Source organism: Mya arenaria, chromosome 7, assembly GCF_026914265.1.
Source record: "Mya arenaria isolate MELC-2E11 chromosome 7, ASM2691426v1".
Classification (NCBI taxonomy): domain Eukaryota; kingdom Metazoa; phylum Mollusca; class Bivalvia; order Myida; family Myidae; genus Mya; species Mya arenaria.
The window spans coordinates 7,562,839-7,581,061 of NC_069128.1; the positions used below are offsets into that span (position 1 = coordinate 7,562,839).

Here is an 18,223-nt window from a genome sequence, read left to right on the forward strand (position 1 = left end):
AGTAGCCGCGCTAAAAGTAGAACTTCAAACAACATAATTTAGGATTGAATGAAAATTTCACATTACTTAATCGATATAGGCACAAGCGTTCCCCCTTCTTGATACAACTTTAAGGATCAATTATAAGATAACCACATGCAAAAACATTTGGCTGAGAGAACGTCAAAATAACCCAAAGAAACAGATTTGAATTCATTTATCGCAATCTTACGGATAACATCTCCTACAAGCTGTGACCATTACGGTGATACATCACACCTGGTAAATTGTGAACGATAAAAGTGATCAAATATTGGATTAAGGCAAAACATTAATGGCTGTTCTTGGTAAATATACGTTGTTAAAGAAAATACTGTGATAATTTTTTTATTTGAAATGTATGTGTACCAAGAATCTCTTTCTCTATCCAGATGAATGAGATCAGATTGATCGTTCGTCGTACTGCAGTATATAGTACAGTCAAAACCCGTTAGCTCGATATACCAGGGACCGGTCAAATACTTTGAGCCTCGCGAATATTGAGCCAAGCGGTAATGTTTACAAAGAGTCAATCAAAATTTGTACTAAACATCCATTTAGAGCCAACGAGAGAATCGAGGCTAGCGATGTTAAACCAACGTGTTTCAACTGTACTAATAAAATTGTACTGCATATTAAATACGTCAACAGGTCTAAAGTCTTTAGACAAATATATGATGATTTGACTGGATAGATATAGCATCTGTTATAGATCAAAAGCTTATTTATGTACATTAAATACCAACATTGTATGTGAAGAAATGTACGAGGGCAAGCTTTAGTGAACACTTCCATTGTACATATCTATCTTGTTTAAAATGAAAGGTTGCTAAGTTGAATCTACCGGTTATATATGACCGTTAACAACATCGAGGTGATTTTTATGACCACAACATCTGTTAAATGGTAGACGATATATTTATATGAGGATAACACCGCTGTTTTAATGAAAGACGTCATTACCCGTTGTTCTCGCTAATCTATGTTTATCGTGTATAGTGTTCTTTATCTAGTTCAACCAGAAAGCGTGAGTACACGTGGTATTGTGAGCCATGGAGTCATAAGCATTACAGTATCAAAATAACAAACGTCGTTAACTTCCTTTTTTGCTGATTATGTAATCATAACTAGCATTAATTTAACATCCAAGCGGTGAAACCCCTATGTTTATAGTGAAGCTCTACTTCCACGAAGCAGGTGGATAGTTACAAAGTATGTATTTAGAGCGAAGTTCTAACAGCTGATTTAATATTGAATTAAGGCAAAGCATTAATAGCTTTTTAATAGTTTCAAGCCGTCGTTAAAAACACCTGTATCATTTGTTTAGTTTATTTTTTTTTATCCAACAAAACGTTTTCTTTCAATATTGTTTTTAATAAGATAAACATAATCGTGATGCATGCCGAATACATAACAAGGTCACGAGGTATGCTAATTACACTGTATGTTACTATATTCCTGAGTAAAGTTTAACTATTTTAAAACATATCAGTATTTTCAGTTTTAAACAACTGAGTCAACGCTTATAGCTGCAGTTTGTCTAGATTTTACATGTGTTCGTTTGTTGTAGTTGCGACAAAGATTTGTAAGTGACACATACGCCTGCTTCCTACCATTACAGAAATTAGTGAGTTTTCCTAGAAACTTACAAGAAGTGTAGGCAAACCTTTGTATTATCCCCACGTAATCACAAATTTCTAAAGAAATATCTTACCTTATACACTTCTAGAGATTTGACATTTTTTAACATAAAACAGATATCCTTAAACGAAACAGCCCCTGATTACGACCATTATGAATTGTATAGGTCAGCGTGATACTCCATTTGGAGATATTTGATTAAAATGAGATACTCTTTATTTCTCTTCGTCATTCAATTCATACGAAAATACCTTAAATAAGCGTACTATGCCTGGCATAAAGTACATGACAATTGTGCATATTGTTTTTACAGGCAGTCGATTGTAAATAATACGTTTGATCAGAAACCAGAAACATAAATATTATTTTAGGGTAGAGTCATTTATAATTATAAACACTGTCTCTTGGGAAACCCTGATACAATGTTTTGTTCAACGACTACACCGTATAGTCATATACATACAAAAGACATCACATTAATTAAATGAAAAAAAAAAACGATTGTGATAACGTGAACATAAATGTATCATATGTTAATCTTCGTCAATCGCACTTACTGAGAGTTGCAAACGACAAGTCAGTTCAATCCAATTTAAAAATAAATGCGACCATTCTCGAGGAAGGCAAGTTACTTAAGACCAGCGTTGATGTTATTGCATTGGTGAGAACAAGTAATTACGGTCAATCTTGTTCGAGTATAAGTGCCTTATGTTGGAGAATTTATCTGACCTCAGACACATATTTCACGCCCACAGTTGGAATGACGTGGAATGAAGCCAAGTGTTATTTAGTAAACAGCTGTCTTTAAATCATGTCACGGTCATTTTCAACTCTTAATCGGAGTCATTGATCTTTTTGCATGGCCAACGTGTACAGTACTTAGGCAAATGAGGTATTCCTATGTTATGATAAAGTAGACATGCAAGTGAGAAATGATATTAATTTTCAACACAGTTTACGTAAGCATTTTGTACATATTCTATTTCCCATTTCAATATTTCTGTATCGACTTTCTTATATCAATAATATATTTTAAGAATGTCAACGCTGAACAAAATACGCCGCCCTAGGCTTATTGTCGACAATGGTTATGTAATATTAGCATATTTTTGCTTAACTACGCTCGCGTTTGCCTCCCTTTAGGATTTCAGTAATAAATTTGGTCCAGCAGATCAATAAATTATAATTGTTAAGACATTGTTTTAGAGTCGCCTAATTTGATTTAAAGACAAGAATTGAATTCACATGCTAACGTTCTACAGGCCGCAAAATGACAATCGATAATCGGCACTGGCCGCAAAACTGATACTCGCTAATTCATGCAAATATTTGCGGAATCCCTGTGCAAATGTGTTACTTTATATAGTAACTGTGTTATAATGTATAGTGTCATATGTATTTAGACTTTATAATGACTACCCGTATAAACGAAATCAACTTATCGATAAAATGTTATTCTTTCAGGCTTGTTTAACTAAAGGTATATGACCCAAACTTAAAGCTATGTGTCTGAATGTTCCATTTACCGTTAAATTGAATGTTGATGCCTGATGGCCCTTACAAGGTTTGTAACATTTGAAGGCAGTTACTTGCTGAGGTAACATTTGAAGGCAGTTTCTTGCTGAGTATCAATACTTATGTCAAATGTGTGGCCGTATGTACTTCATAACTAAAGTTATAACAGTATTTTTATAAATTTGCTTTTTATTTCAACTAATATTGGTATTAAATTATTTTTCAATCCATAGAGGCCTGCAATACTAGGTTGGTATATTATTTTTGTTAAAGAAATAACAAAAATGCTACCAAAATCATTTCAAATGATAATAAACTGATGTTTCATGGCAATCTTGCACCTAAAATACCATATTTATGGGTTGGATACCATAAAACGACGCTTTTATTTTAACTATTTTAAAGCAATGTCGGTGGTCATGGATTTCTCGATACACATCACACATTGACAAATATCCAAGTATGATTTTGTGACCTTGATCCCTGACTTTTATGAAGGTCGGATAACAGCCTTATATGTATGACAAAGCTAGGGAGAACTTCCAACGTTTGCAAATGTCACCTTTCCAAGTCGTCTAAATTTAAAGATCATTATAACATGTTAGCATGAGGATCTGAGAAACGAAATACACACAATATAAGATCAATGGTTTTTAAATTAAGCACTGTAAATTCAAAACAATAATTTAGCTTATGTGTGTTGAAATCGAATCGCTTATAGATACGTTCCATGATGCCAATAAAAATTCAAGGACAAGCTATACTAATAACTACGTCTCGATTTAAAGATTTTCACGTTATATAGGATTCGGAATATTATACATGTTCTCATAATCTCACCTTAAGCCTCACCATTGGTAGTGTACTTTATGTACAGCATCGGGACAGATAGCATGATAATGTAAACTACTCAATCACCCGCGTTTGCAACTACAATTTTCGATGATGCAAGGTACTGTACACAATCTGTAGAGTAGCAATATGTTATTCAGATTATGTTGCGTGTTAAATACTAAGCAGTGCTCAAATTATTTCTGAAAAAAAATGTATCCATTAACAATCTCTTGTCGTACTGGCTTTAAACCGAAACAATATTTTATTTTTTTAACTTTCGCACATGTTCAGGAATTTACAAATAACTATTTATACATCTCGTAAATTTGAATTGGCTTTACAACAAATTCTACCAATTTGAAATGTTCCGTACCTTTTCAGTAGTCAAGAGTGCGGGAGGAAATCGCTGGTATTTATAAGATATTACATTTCAATTATTTCGTTTTCGTTTTGTTAAATTTGCACATAATCATAAGAACAACACAGGAATAGCTCATAAATACTTGGCGTAGGACATTTAAAACTTTTACTTTTCTTGATTTTGATATGAATGCAAGACACGATAATGGCAAACTATCTATTTTAATTATATGTAATAGAATGTACGAGTTTTTCTTCAAAAGCGTCCTCTTACAGACGTAGGAAGCCGTTTCGCTAGGACGAATACCAAATTTATCCGAGCCGAAGACGAGATTGGTGTTCGTCCTAGCGAAACGGCTATGTCATGCATTACACGTTGAAAGGATTTTGCAGATAATTAACGGTATAAGCGGTTTTCTAAACATTAGTGATATTAACATTCTAAGAAGTCAATAACAATTAAAAAAATGTCTTCAGGCTACATTCTTATGTTAGAACATCATAATCAATCAGTCCATGCTGTCTCTGTTATCAAAAAAATGAAGACAAATGTGAGAAATGTGATCAGTAGAATAATATGGCTAATTTATTTGAAAGAATACTTTCTGTGGAGCCCGTATCTACGTTTGTCGTGATTATACATTTATGTCTCCAGTTCATTGTCGTTTCGGCCCTAGGCTTGTATCCTTAAACAGGGGCTCCGTTTTGTAATGTTCGACTTCAGGTCTTATTCCTACAGTTTTCATGAATTATTGTACATTTTAGATAATGTATTATTAGAAAAAGTGGTATGCACATATTTCACAATCAGCTAACGTTGACATTTTGTTGTATATAGACATGGCAACAGTTCTGTTCATTTAAAAAACCCCAGCTAGACTAGATATTTGTTCACGCCCGCTTAACTAGGTGTTCTGGGTAATGCGCCTCCGGAAAGTCAGTATAAAAAATAAAATGATATGATAAAGAGATTTGATCAAGCATATCAGTGTATGAACGTCATATATTTAAGTGTTAAACTTGTTGTTCGATGCGACTATATCTTAATTTGTGCCACTTTAAATAATTTTATCTCGATTAAGAAGACAGCTAAACGCATATCATACCCTTGCCTGTTCTTTATGGATTCACGAGCTCGTATGATTTATGACCATTTCTTGCGACCGTTAAACGTTGTCTAGAACATAAACCATTGTAACTAATATAGCGCACAAATCATTTACTAAACGGCTTGCACTCAACTGTATAACTATGTTCATGTATCTTCATATTTATAAAACCTAGATTTAATAAAGCTGAGTAACCGTCTAATGATGTTTCCAAAATACGTTTTCTCTATCGTTATGATTAGTAAGCTTATAACAAAAGCTGAACGCTTAATTACTTGTGTTATAAAAACTAGTCTGAATTAATAAGCCTAGTACGTGAGGAGTTCATAAATTATAATTTAATTAATAATTCTAAAAAGAAAATGTATCTTACTCGTGTGGCATTAATTACATATCTTAGGTATAAAGGCCCTTGTTCATCAGTTCGGTCTAATGACTGCTATCAAATTAAAGCTCAATCTGGACCGCATAGCGCCTTATTTCTGAAATCAAAGAACGCAATTCGGGTCCATTGTCTTCATTCTATCTGACACACACCTAATAATGGACTTAAGCTAGTTACACAATCTTATTTTCCGCACTGGTACTTCAGTTCTTATTAAAAATGAGCTAGTCAGTACGAAAACCTAACTTATATCATTGTATGATAACGTGTTAACACTTAAAATAAGGATATAATTATTATACTGCAATTAAGAATTTCTATTAATTACTGAAAACTGGTTTGTTGGTATTTCATGTTTTTCTTCCTAGTCAAACATAAAAAAAAATGTTCATAAATATTATTATTGTTGCCGTGGCAAGCAAAAAAATAAAGAATGTATTCTCCCTTTAAATGTAGGATCGATTTATAAATTGTTTATTCCTAAGTAAAAATATAAATTGTATAGATTTTGACAAATGTACGAAATACTGTTTGACATTCAGCTTTCGCAATCTTACTTATGAGTCTAAAAAAATGTTTGCATATAATTTACATTAACGTCCACAGACATTTTACGACATATGATTTAATGTTAATACTTTCAGTAATGAGAAATAAAGAATTTCTTTTTGAGACATTTATTTTCTAGATATGTTATATTTCAGTCCTTCCTACGAGTTTTCAAACAAATACTTTACTTAATCACATTACTATTTTTTCCGTATTAGCAGCCTCTATTTTATGCGATGCTCGGAAAGCGACACCTTTGCGATGATAAACCGAAAGGAAACCAAATTATACTAAAAGGTCAATCGAAAGTATTCAATGTCAGCTTCAATTTTAATGAGCCATAAAAAAAGGTAATATGTTGTAAACAGTTATCACACAATCGTGTTGGTAATGTAAACTCGAATGGAAATCGACAGTTTATCAAGGACAATGAACCTATATGACACATACATGACGGTCTGAATTAATAAGCATAGTACTTCTCTGCCATTTAGGAGGCTTATGTGTATTTTTCACTATATCTTGAACAAAAGTAACAACAACACAGATCAAGTAACACAAAAAGTTTAAGCACCGATTTAATATAATTTTAATAACTGTGCACACAATTACCTCATAAATTTGACTCAATGATGTATATACAGTCATTTAATGAAGGACAATTTATTTTCGATGTGTTTGTTTGGCGATTATAACGGCTTCAATGCCAATATCGCTGTGCATTTAGAAAAACTTCACAGACGTGTGTCGATATCAGGTCATAGGAAGTCAATAGCTCTTTGTGACGGGACTGATGAAGGGAGGGTGTCTCCCCCGTCAAAATGAGACACTTGGTATATTAAGCTTCTGATATAGAGATATGTGCAGCAATACGAATTTTACCATTGTGAACCACACGGAGAACAAACATGCTACGCTGTTTAATACCATGTAGCCAAGAACAGTGTTCAATCAATAGGATGCGGTTTAAGTGAATCGTTGTTATATATCAACATGGTAGTTATAGAACGGTTACGCGCATTTTAATTGCTAGCGTTTCGATAAGGGGTAAAGGTCTTGACGAACACAACGCTCACAAATAAATATGGTACAAATAACTTAGATTGTCCCATAGTCTCAACTGAAATAGTATTTTAATGTATATTTGAGTGTATTTTTGATAATTTTATGCCTGATTTGTTCTTTGTAACAGCTTTATATGTTTAACTCAACATACTTAAGTTATATTGACAAAGACGTTCATTATTTTTTTGTTTTAGTTCTATTATATTTATAGTAGGAATAATAGCCTAAATACGAATAACAATGCAAACAAAGGTTTTAAAAGAGAACTAAAAACAATAGTGTGTGTATGGTTAAGTGGTGTGATAATAGCATCAAGGCAAAATGTTAACGACTAAATTTCACCAATACACCAAGCTTTTTTATAATTTATTCATGTATGATATGATCTTTCAACGTGGACGTGTTGTATTGGAAAATTGCTAAACAAGTAAAAAAATCCGTGCAACGAGCATAACGTTGCCTGCAGAGGGATTCACTTTCACTGCATTCCAGTACTTTTTTTAAAAAGCACCATGCCATTTGCAGAGCCTAAATATAGCGTTTCATAATGTACTACAAGACAGATATGTGTTACTGTCCGGAGCTTTTCTTTCTATTGTCGCAATCATTGCAGTTCCTATACTTTTAAAGATCGTGGATTGTACTTTACTCAAAGTGTCTTTAGGTTTCTGTTATTGATTGAGAGGATTTCGACAGTGTGATGGAAACCAATAAAACAAACATAGAATCAAGAATAGTAAAAGTTTTTCTTTGTTTATGGAATCACAAAGAGGTGATCCTTTTATTCATAAAAACATATACAAATCATAAACATAACAAATAATGAACAAGAAAATCATGATATACAACTATTTTCATCTTAATACATTGCATTTTTACTAAATTAATAAAACTTGATTATTAACATGATTTTTTAAGTTGCTTTTAAATTTCATAATGAACTTATTGAGGATAGGACAATGAGTTCTTTTATTTTTATATAATGTTTGAATAATCAAAAGGTCATCATTTAATAATGCACATAGGTTAACTATGTTCTGCCTTCTTTCAGATAAAAAGTACGATTTGTAAATACAGTAACCTAACGAGATAGAATAGTACTGATAATATTACATTTGTTTGTATGCAATTTTATATCCAATTATAAGTTTTTCGAGGCTTTTCATCTGTTTATATATATTACATTGTTCAAAGGTGTCAAATATCTTTGACCAAAACTGAGAAAGATAAGGGCAATTAGTAACTATATTAGGTTAACTTGCACCTTTCTATGTGAAAAGAAATTTAAATTTCTCGATAAGTTCAATAAACTTTCTAACTTACAGTCGTTGTCCACCACTAACCAACGTTATTTACACCACTACAGTGTCATACGATTGGACACGATAGCTCAACAGCTGGCATTAAATCATTCACTACACAGAACATAGGCAATACTACAGTTGTCTACCTTTCTTCATAGACAGTGTTCAACTATAGCAGCACGTACATATCTTAGCGTTGTAAAATAACGTAATAAATAGTATAACTGTAAATCTTGATTTGAACGAGGCATATTACAATTAGGTCCGAAGCCAAGATGTTGCGCACCGTTTTTTATTTGCATTTTTACATACAGGACTTGGCACATGTTACAGATATACCGGAAGTGCAAATAACAACACCACTTTGCCCAGCTGTTGCATGAAATCCAAGGAAACAATAAGCACTATAAAGCACAAATGGCTTAACATAAATATAACAGCTTATTTCAATGCTTTATGCTGCCCCGTCCATTGAATAACTATGCAGTAGATTGTCACATACAACAATGATCAGCATCAATATCAGGGATATACACGGCACACATAATCTGTTTTACATGGGACTCTGACATAAATAACGCCGGCAAACATAATGCTGCCTTATGTTTGATAGTGTCCTAAGGATTGATATTGGTTGATATCGTTCTCGATACGCTAAAAAATATCAGCGTCTATCAAATTAGCAAGATAGACAGATAACTAATTACCTATATCACGAATAGAGGATTTGGCGGATGTGTTCGGTACAACGTGCCGCGTGCAAGGTAACATCCCTCCTTCATATGTCAGTTTCACATCTAAAGGTTTATCATTATTGAATGATGCATATAAAGTGTAAGTGGTTGAGTTCGGGCCATGATTTTGTCATGCACTGGGGGACTTTGAAAACATCATTCACACATGTGTTCAGTACCTAAAGTCGACGTGGCGCAAGCAATGTATGGAATACAGCAAATATGCACATTGTAATAGATAGAGTATCTCTGTCATGCACGGAGGAGTTCATGCAAATGCATCGTACAAAGTCTTGATAACAAACACGAAATTTGATTAATATTTTGTGGCTATGATATGTATACCTTAAGTAACTATTGAGTTATTCTTTCTTACCTTACTATAGAGTTATAATCTTTATAATAAAATTAACCACGTTTTAAGGAGAAAAAATTGAATGAAATAACACATTCAGAACAAAAGCGTTTTTGAAGCCGCATGTCTTAATAACTGTTGTATAAAAAATATTTCTGTAGTATCAAAGTCTAACAAGTATCGACACATTCAAGTTATATGATATTTAGGTAAACCTATTGTCTTAAAGTTGCCAGGCATTTCAATCACAATAACACTCGATATTGCTTTTATTCACAGTGTTAGGTGTTCGACCGTTATGTTGGCCAGAAAGATAGCCGCTTTCATCAATGGATTTCACAACTACCTAAGGACAAAATGAAACTAGGATAGTTTAATTGTTCGCGCATTTTTCTTTTGAACAATAAATGTATCGCTATAGTCTACACTGTATTGTTGGGAAAACAGCATTGAACAATAAATCATATATGAGTAAACACCACCATGTTCATTTGAATTTCAAGCCATAGATTTAACAGTAGTAGATTTTAGATAGTCGCCGTAAACGTCAAATGTTCTTTGAGCATTATTTGTTATTATTAGGTACATGTATATCAATACTAAACGTGACATAACAGTTCCTTTTCAGAATAAGGTTACTATAACGCGGAGCAAGAGGTACAATCCATATCAAACGAATTTGTTCGCCGTCAGATTTTATGCAAACTATCCTACGCCTCTAGTACCAATTTTAGTTGAGTACTATATAAATCCAAGTGAAGTATACAATATTGTAGTTATATAAGTTTTATTGCATCAATTTAGATAAATGTTTCGAGAGCTTTTGGTTAACATGAAATTTATCCGGTAGATAAAATATCACGTTTATATTTAAGTGTTTTTGTAACAGTTGAACGCACTTGTTTAAACATCTTAAAATAATTCCATTAATACATCGCTAATGATTAAGAATAAAAACGGCGTGGATTTAACTGGCGGAACAAAGCAACTTATATTTATTTAATTGATGAACACACATCGTTGTTGTTTTCAATTATGTGATTAAACAGCCAGCATTACTTTCCCTGATGCGTATTGACAGAATGATATAATTAAGATTATCATGATTATGATAAAAGACATTACTATAACAAGAAAAATGATGCTTGTCAATATACAACAATTACATTTTCTACGATGCATGTCCATGTATGCATACTAACAAATCCCAGGTTTAAATTGGTGCTGTTAAAACGGTGCAGCCTGAAAAGGTTGACGTTTTACATCTGCCTAGCCTAAAAAGACTATAGTTGTGCTATCGCCCAGCCTGAAAACTGTGTAGTTGTAAACTGCTTGATTGGCTTTACCGCAGTATACGTTCTGGTCGTTTTTGGTAGCAGCTTTTCTTTTAGGACATTTTGCAAAATACATTATAAAAAGCATTAGGATATTAAATCACAAGCGAAAGAGGATGCTTCAAGACATCATAAAGTATCGTCATTCGATAAATTGGACACACGCTCTATAAACTATAGTCTTGAAATGGAACATCATAGTAAAAACGTTATCAGACAAGTTCTCTCAAAATTACATAAAGTTCAGAAGAGCTAGTGGGAACAAAGGATTATGTTTTCATTGTACACGAACTCAGCCAGTCCAATAGCTGTTGGAGTATTGGCAAACATGAGCAGCATACATCAGTTATATCAGCGACCAAGCGCAGATATTGGCTTCATCTTTCGACTGGAAGCTGAAGGACGACTTTCAAAGTGACTATTGATAACTTACTTCAATGGTCGCTCAAAAACATTACCGCGGCATCAAATCCGGCATAATTCCAAACGTTTTTCGTTTGGGATGTTACGGATGTTTAAATATGAGCCATGGATTGTAATTCAAAATACATGTTGGAAAATAATTTTAGACGACGGTGCAAAATGTGCGAAGGACTATTTATTCTCTAACTATTAAGTAAATAGTTATTTAGTCAGTAATAAACTTTCATCCATAAGTTCAAGTTCGGCAATCGATTATGTGTTTTGGTAAAAAATGAATTTTACTATTGCGATGGAAAAAGACAATAATTCTTCCTACATTTTAGCCAACAACGAAGCGAAATCGTTGTCGACAATACTGTTTGCGGCAAAGACAATGCGAACTGTATTCATACCATTGATAGTAGCGATTGGTTTATGCGGAAACACATTATCGTTGATGGTGTTTTTAGCCCGAAGCATGAGGAGGTCCTCGTGCTCAGTGTTTCTGGCGTCCTTGGCGGCCGTGGACAACACGTTCCTTCTCAATCTGCTCTTCACCTGGATCGACAGCGAGGTGGTCACTATAATATCCACAGATTTACTCTGTCAAATGCTCATATACTTCACGTATGTGACTAGCTTCTTAAGTGTTTGGTTTATTGTGGGATTTACCTTTGAGCGTTATATCGCCATATGTTTCCCACTAAAACGCACGTTTCTGTGTAGTGTAAAACGGGAAAAGATAGCAGTTGTCGCCTTAATCCTGGTTGCTTGTGTTTTATACAGCTTTAGTTTTTGGACATCTGAAATGGAACGTCTTGGACCAAAACTGAAATGTTCTCTTAACATGGAATATATTCATTTTTTAAACATTGTAACATGGGTTGATACATTTCTTACCATGGTTTTGCCATTCTTGATCATCATCATAGTTAACATGCTTGTTCTTAGAACTATCATACAAGAGCCTTTACAATCTAAGACTTCAGTCAAACTATCATATAGGAAGAAATCCGGTTTTGCACATAAAGAAGTGGATACGTTTGTTTTTCTAGGAACAATGAAAAATACATTTTGCAAACCTACTAATCCTCAGATCCGAGTGACAAGAACACTGATTATGGTTTCCATGACATTTCTGTGTCTAAACCTTCCGTCGCACGCAATTAGACTTTGCAATCTATTTTCGTCGGTGATATCGAAACAGCAGACAATTTCTGAGGAGTATTTCCTTCTTCAAGAGGTGACAATGGTTCTGTATTACGTCACCTTTAGCTGCAATTTTGTGATTTATACCCTCTTCGGGAAAAACTTTAAGACGTCATTAATGCTCATTTTAAAATGTCGTTCGGCTACAGAAGGGCGACGCCGATTACTGTTAAAACGATTAAGTACAAATAACAGTACCACAACGCCGTTGTGATAAGTTTAACTCTTGTCGTCACTTAATTGATGACTTAATTGTAAAAGCTATATTAGCTACACAAGTGTTTCAAACAAACGCCGACATATATCTTTAAAAAGTTGCTTTTAATCAAATTCAATTCGTGTCCATATGTTTCAAGGATTAAACAAAATATTTTTTTCACTGGCACTTCACTTTTTGTAAGATATATTGTAAAATTTTATTTTAATAAGAAATGAAATCTGTTTATGTATACATTTCACCCGTTTCCCTGTATGTGATACTTATCATTTGATATAGCCTCATTTATCGATCTATACATTCAGTTAATTAAGGAAACTTGAAACTTGGTAGGCTTAATTGAAAGAGTAATTATTCCAGATGGGTAGCTTTGGAAGAAAAAAATAAACTGGCGGTGATCTTGTTTGATATGTTAATTAATCCCATGTGAACCCGTTAACCAATCTTTTAACCACGATTCACACTGTGATAGTTATTCGGTGAATAAAGCAGCACGATATTCTATTTTATCTTTTCGTATCTCATATTCCGGCTATAACTAAATGCCCGGCCTTCGTAAAACAGTACCATAGACATTTTCATTTGCCGTTCTCAGCTTTTCAAAGCGTTTTCGTATTGTGTTATGCTCTTGTATAAATATTTATTTGCTATTAAATACATTATATTGGCATTAAACCAGATTGAAAGGTTTCGAATGTGCTTTTATAGTCGATTATTGTCTGCCTTACATCATTCGTACGTATGCCGTGCACTGAGGTCAGTTGGTCATGTGAACACGTGGATTTTTATGTTTGTACTAATCATTCTAACTGCCCAGTTTTTTTTTAGATTTACAAAGCGGTACATTAAATATGCATCTGACTGTTTTATCTAATCAAAGTTCATTCATTTTTTAAAAATTTCAATATAAGAATGAGTTAGAATGGCATAAGACATGCAGTTTGTTATTCATTGATAATTTAGGTATGCTTAAGCGGAAGTTATATTGCCTTGTTTATTGTCATATAGTTTGTCAAAATAATGCTAAACCGTTGAAAAATTCAGCTCGGTGTCCCTGGCCTTAGCCATACCTTTTGCATATGCATAATGAAATAGCATTTCCAAATCGTTTTTTTTTTCAGTGCAATGTTGTCCAGAATATAAGTATCGATGAAGTGTTTCCGGAACGGATTGAAAATGCGACCTGAGGTCATGCGCGTAAGCCTGTTACGAGGCTCGCCGCGCCCGATAGTCGGATTTTTCGATCCGGAACGGAAAAAAGTCATTGATTTTTTTTGTTGTATATCTTAAATTATCAATTTGTGGGAAAATGACGTGAAAAATGCACTTTTGTACATAACACAAAAAATCGTACAAAAAATTTACTGGCGTCATATTGCTCAGTAATTATAAATACTATTGACCTCAAATAGTTCCTCTAAAATCCGCGTGTTAACGATTATTTGATTTCAATAATAATTCTTGCCAAATTATATATTTTGTTGCACTTAATTGAAATGGCATACTATACTTTTCATAAACCATACAATAAAGGCAATAGATGTGTCACATTGTTGCGCTTGACTCATCTACATGACCGGATACACACGTCCAGTATGCAAAAAAAGAAAGAATTCAAAGCATAAAATGTCCGTTATGTTCAACCTTTTGTATTTATATCGCTAATTTTGGTTGAAATGATAAACCTCGGCGCGATAAAAATGACAGTTGTCTTGAAGGGACCTGATGAATTAGCTGCTCCTTTATTCTAAGAAAACAACAACACTTTCTTTCCGAGATACTATGAATGGATTCAAGCTTTATTGAACGATGCAAACGGTAATATAGCTCTTGTGTTAAATCCAAGCTTAGCTGAGCGTAATGAAATGTTTAGTTGATAATTGTAATAACAGCGTATGTTGCATGGTTGGAAAAAGTGAAGTAGACCAATTCCGCTGTTTTAATAAAAAATGTCATTTTCCGTTGCAAGAACATACATTAGCTTATTGTGTACAGTGTTTTCAATCTAGGTTAACAGGAGAGCGTTAGTACAGGTTGTATTATGGTGAACGTTTTATCCATATGCATTGGAGTATTGATAAAACGAATATGAAGTGTATATAAAATTAACTTGTATCAAGTAAACAATAAGGTGTTTAGACGACCATGAAACTCTACTTCAGCAAAGGCAGCGAATGAGTCAACATTACAGGGTAAAATACATTTTGTGCGAAATCAATCGAAATGGTTTCACTTTCCAAACTTGTAACCATCACATCTTTTAAATTGTCTTTAGTACCGTTATTCTTGCGCTAACTATTAGCTTAAAAGAAAAAGCTAAACGAGTGTCACTTAAAGACAGTACACAGAAAGAGTGGTATTGTCGATGTTAAATATGTAATTACATAATATACTACTTACCAGATCGGAATATGGATTAAACATGTTGTTCGCCAATCTCTTCCAGAGCGGTTTTATGCAGGGAGGGCTCATTTCTAAAGTAACTAATAGCCCAACCGAATTGTGCACCAAAACAATATACATTTTATTGGTTTCAGGCTCATTCGCATATTGTTTTAGCACGAACACCGAACGAGGATATAGACGTTGGTTCATTTGTCTCTCTACTGAGGGGCAAAACTCAACATACAAAATGCTTAAATTCCTAGGTATTGTCGCATATACATGTATGCGTATTATTTCTGGAAGTAAGCCTGCTTTTTATCTTAATAATTTTGTTGCGTTATGTCTTTGTTGAAAGTTTCTGCAGAGACAGACGACATCAAGCCTATGGCACAATGACTTGTTTTGTTTGAAAAAGAAACAAGAAGTAACTAATAGTACCTTACAGTTGATTCAGACGAATGCATTACATAATATACGACCACTAATTACGACGAACATCGCATGAGTGATTACCTTAGAATACCGAACGACGGATTGAAATGGCGGTTTTTGTAAAAGTATGACAAATCATAATCTATTTTATATTTCCGTTTTTTTTTCAACCTTCGAGATATGTAAGAAATAATTGGTTACCGTGATAAAAGTGGTACTTCAAGCTCCATTGAAAAGATAGGAATTAAGAGTTCACATTAGATATACCTCAGTTAATTTTAGTTCTTATTTGGCGTCATGCGTTTCCCTTTTTTGATACATCTTCATGAATGAATTATAAGCTTATCACTTGCAAAAAACTCTTTTGCTATGAAAGCGTCAAAAGAACCCAAAGAAACAGCTTTGCATTGTATTAATCGGATTTCTGACGGACAACGTCTCCTACAAGCTGTGACTATTACCCTGATACATCACCGCTCGTGAAATTTGAACGATGAAAGTGATCATATATTGGAATGCATAACATTAATGGCAATTTACTAGTAAAACAACATTGTTAAAGAATATTGATGATTATTGTTTTATTTGAAATGTTTGTGTTCCAAGCATCCATTTCGCTATCCAGATAAGTGAGATCAGGTTGATCGTACGCCGTACTGCAATAAAGTATTAATGTAATAAATATAATTGTACTGCATATGTAATACGTCACAAAGTCTTAAGTATTTTTGCAAATTACAAGATGATTATACTGTATGGATATACCATCCGTTATATATCTAGTGCTTCCTTATGCACATAAATTACCAATATTGTCCGTCAGAGGGGAAATGTGCGGATGCAAGGTTTATTGAACAATTCAGTTGTAAATGTTTATATTGTTTAAAATCAAAGGTCGCTTAGTTGAGTAAAATATATCTAAAATACAACTCTACTCTCAATATATGACCGTTCACGACATTGAGTTAATTTTTATGACAACAACATCTGTTAAATGGTGGGAAATATGATATGAGAAGAAACGCTGTTTTAATAAAATGAGTCATTAACCGATGTACTCGCTAATCTTATCTAAATGTGTGCACTGTTCTTAATCTGGGTTCACAAAAAGCGTTAGTATACGTCGTACTATGGTGAACATTTTAGCCATTATCATTGAAATAACCTTCTATATTGCCGATTATATATTATAATAACTAGCATTAAACATTCAGGTGGTTAAACTGCTATATTTGCCACGAAGCTCTACTTCCACGAAGCAGGTGGATAGTTACAAAGTATGTATCTAGAGCGATATTGGCATTAAAGATGATTTTATATTGGATTAAGGCATAACGTTAAGAGCTTTTCCTGTTTCAAACCGTCGTTAAACATACGTTTTGTTATTAGATTGATGTTTAATGTTGATGTACCCAGCAAGTCGTTTTCTATCAATATTGTTATCTGTAAGATAGACAAAATCTTTCTGCATATGAAATACATCACAAGAAGTGATAATTACGAAACATTTTTACAATGTCCCTTTTGGATCACCCCTCGTATTCACAAACTTTCTTAAGAAATATCTTACACACTTCTACTGATTTAACATTTTTGCACTTAAATCAACGATCCTTAAAAGAAACAGCACCCGACCCCGCCCCGTCTTCGGACAATTTTACAATAGTATGTATAGTTCAGCGTGACACTTCATTTGGCGTGTATATATTAATAATTTGCTTTCATATCTTCAAAAGATATTATATAAAAATGAGATACTCTTAATTTCTCTGATTCATTCAATTCATACGGGAATTACCTTGAAATGTTCAGACTACGCCTAGCATAAAGTATATGACAAATGTGCATATTGTATCGTTAACAGGAAGTCGGTCGTAAAATATACGTTTGATCAGTAAACCAGAAACATAGTTATTATTAGGGTAGAGTCATTTTTAATTATAAACACTGTTTCCTGGAAAGCACAGGTACGATGTTTCGTGCAATAACTACACAGTACAGTCGTATAAGTACGAACAATACGTAATGCATCGCATTAATCAAATGAAGAAAACGATTGTGATAGCGTGAACATAAGTTCATCACATGTAAACCAAGTCTTTGTCAATCCCTCTTAGTAAGAGTCGCAGATCACAAGTCAGTTCAATCCAATTAATGAATAAAAGCGATCATTCCCGAGGGAGGCAAGCTTCTTAAGACCAGCGTTGATATCATTGCATGGGTGAGAACAAGTAATTACGATCAATCTGGTTCGAGTATAAATGCTTTATGTTGGAGAATTAATTTCTGACCTCACATATATTCCACGTCCACAGTTGGATTGACATGAAATGAAGCCAAGTAATACTTAGTACAGAACTGTCTTTAAATCATGT

General features: G+C 33.6%; 1 protein-coding gene across 1 annotated transcript in view; it reads right to left on the reverse strand.

The window, feature by feature from the left end:
• Positions 1-11,938: 11,938 nt before the first annotated feature.
• The window catches only part of LOC128240450 (thyrotropin-releasing hormone receptor-like), an 85,218-nt gene continuing 78,933 nt past the window's right edge, over positions 11,939-18,223 (reverse strand). Inside the window, exon 4 of the mRNA XM_052957091.1 lies at positions 11,939-12,186. Within this exon, the coding sequence (XP_052813051.1) occupies positions 11,939-12,186 (248 nt within the window). The remainder of the gene's footprint in view (positions 12,187-18,223) is intronic.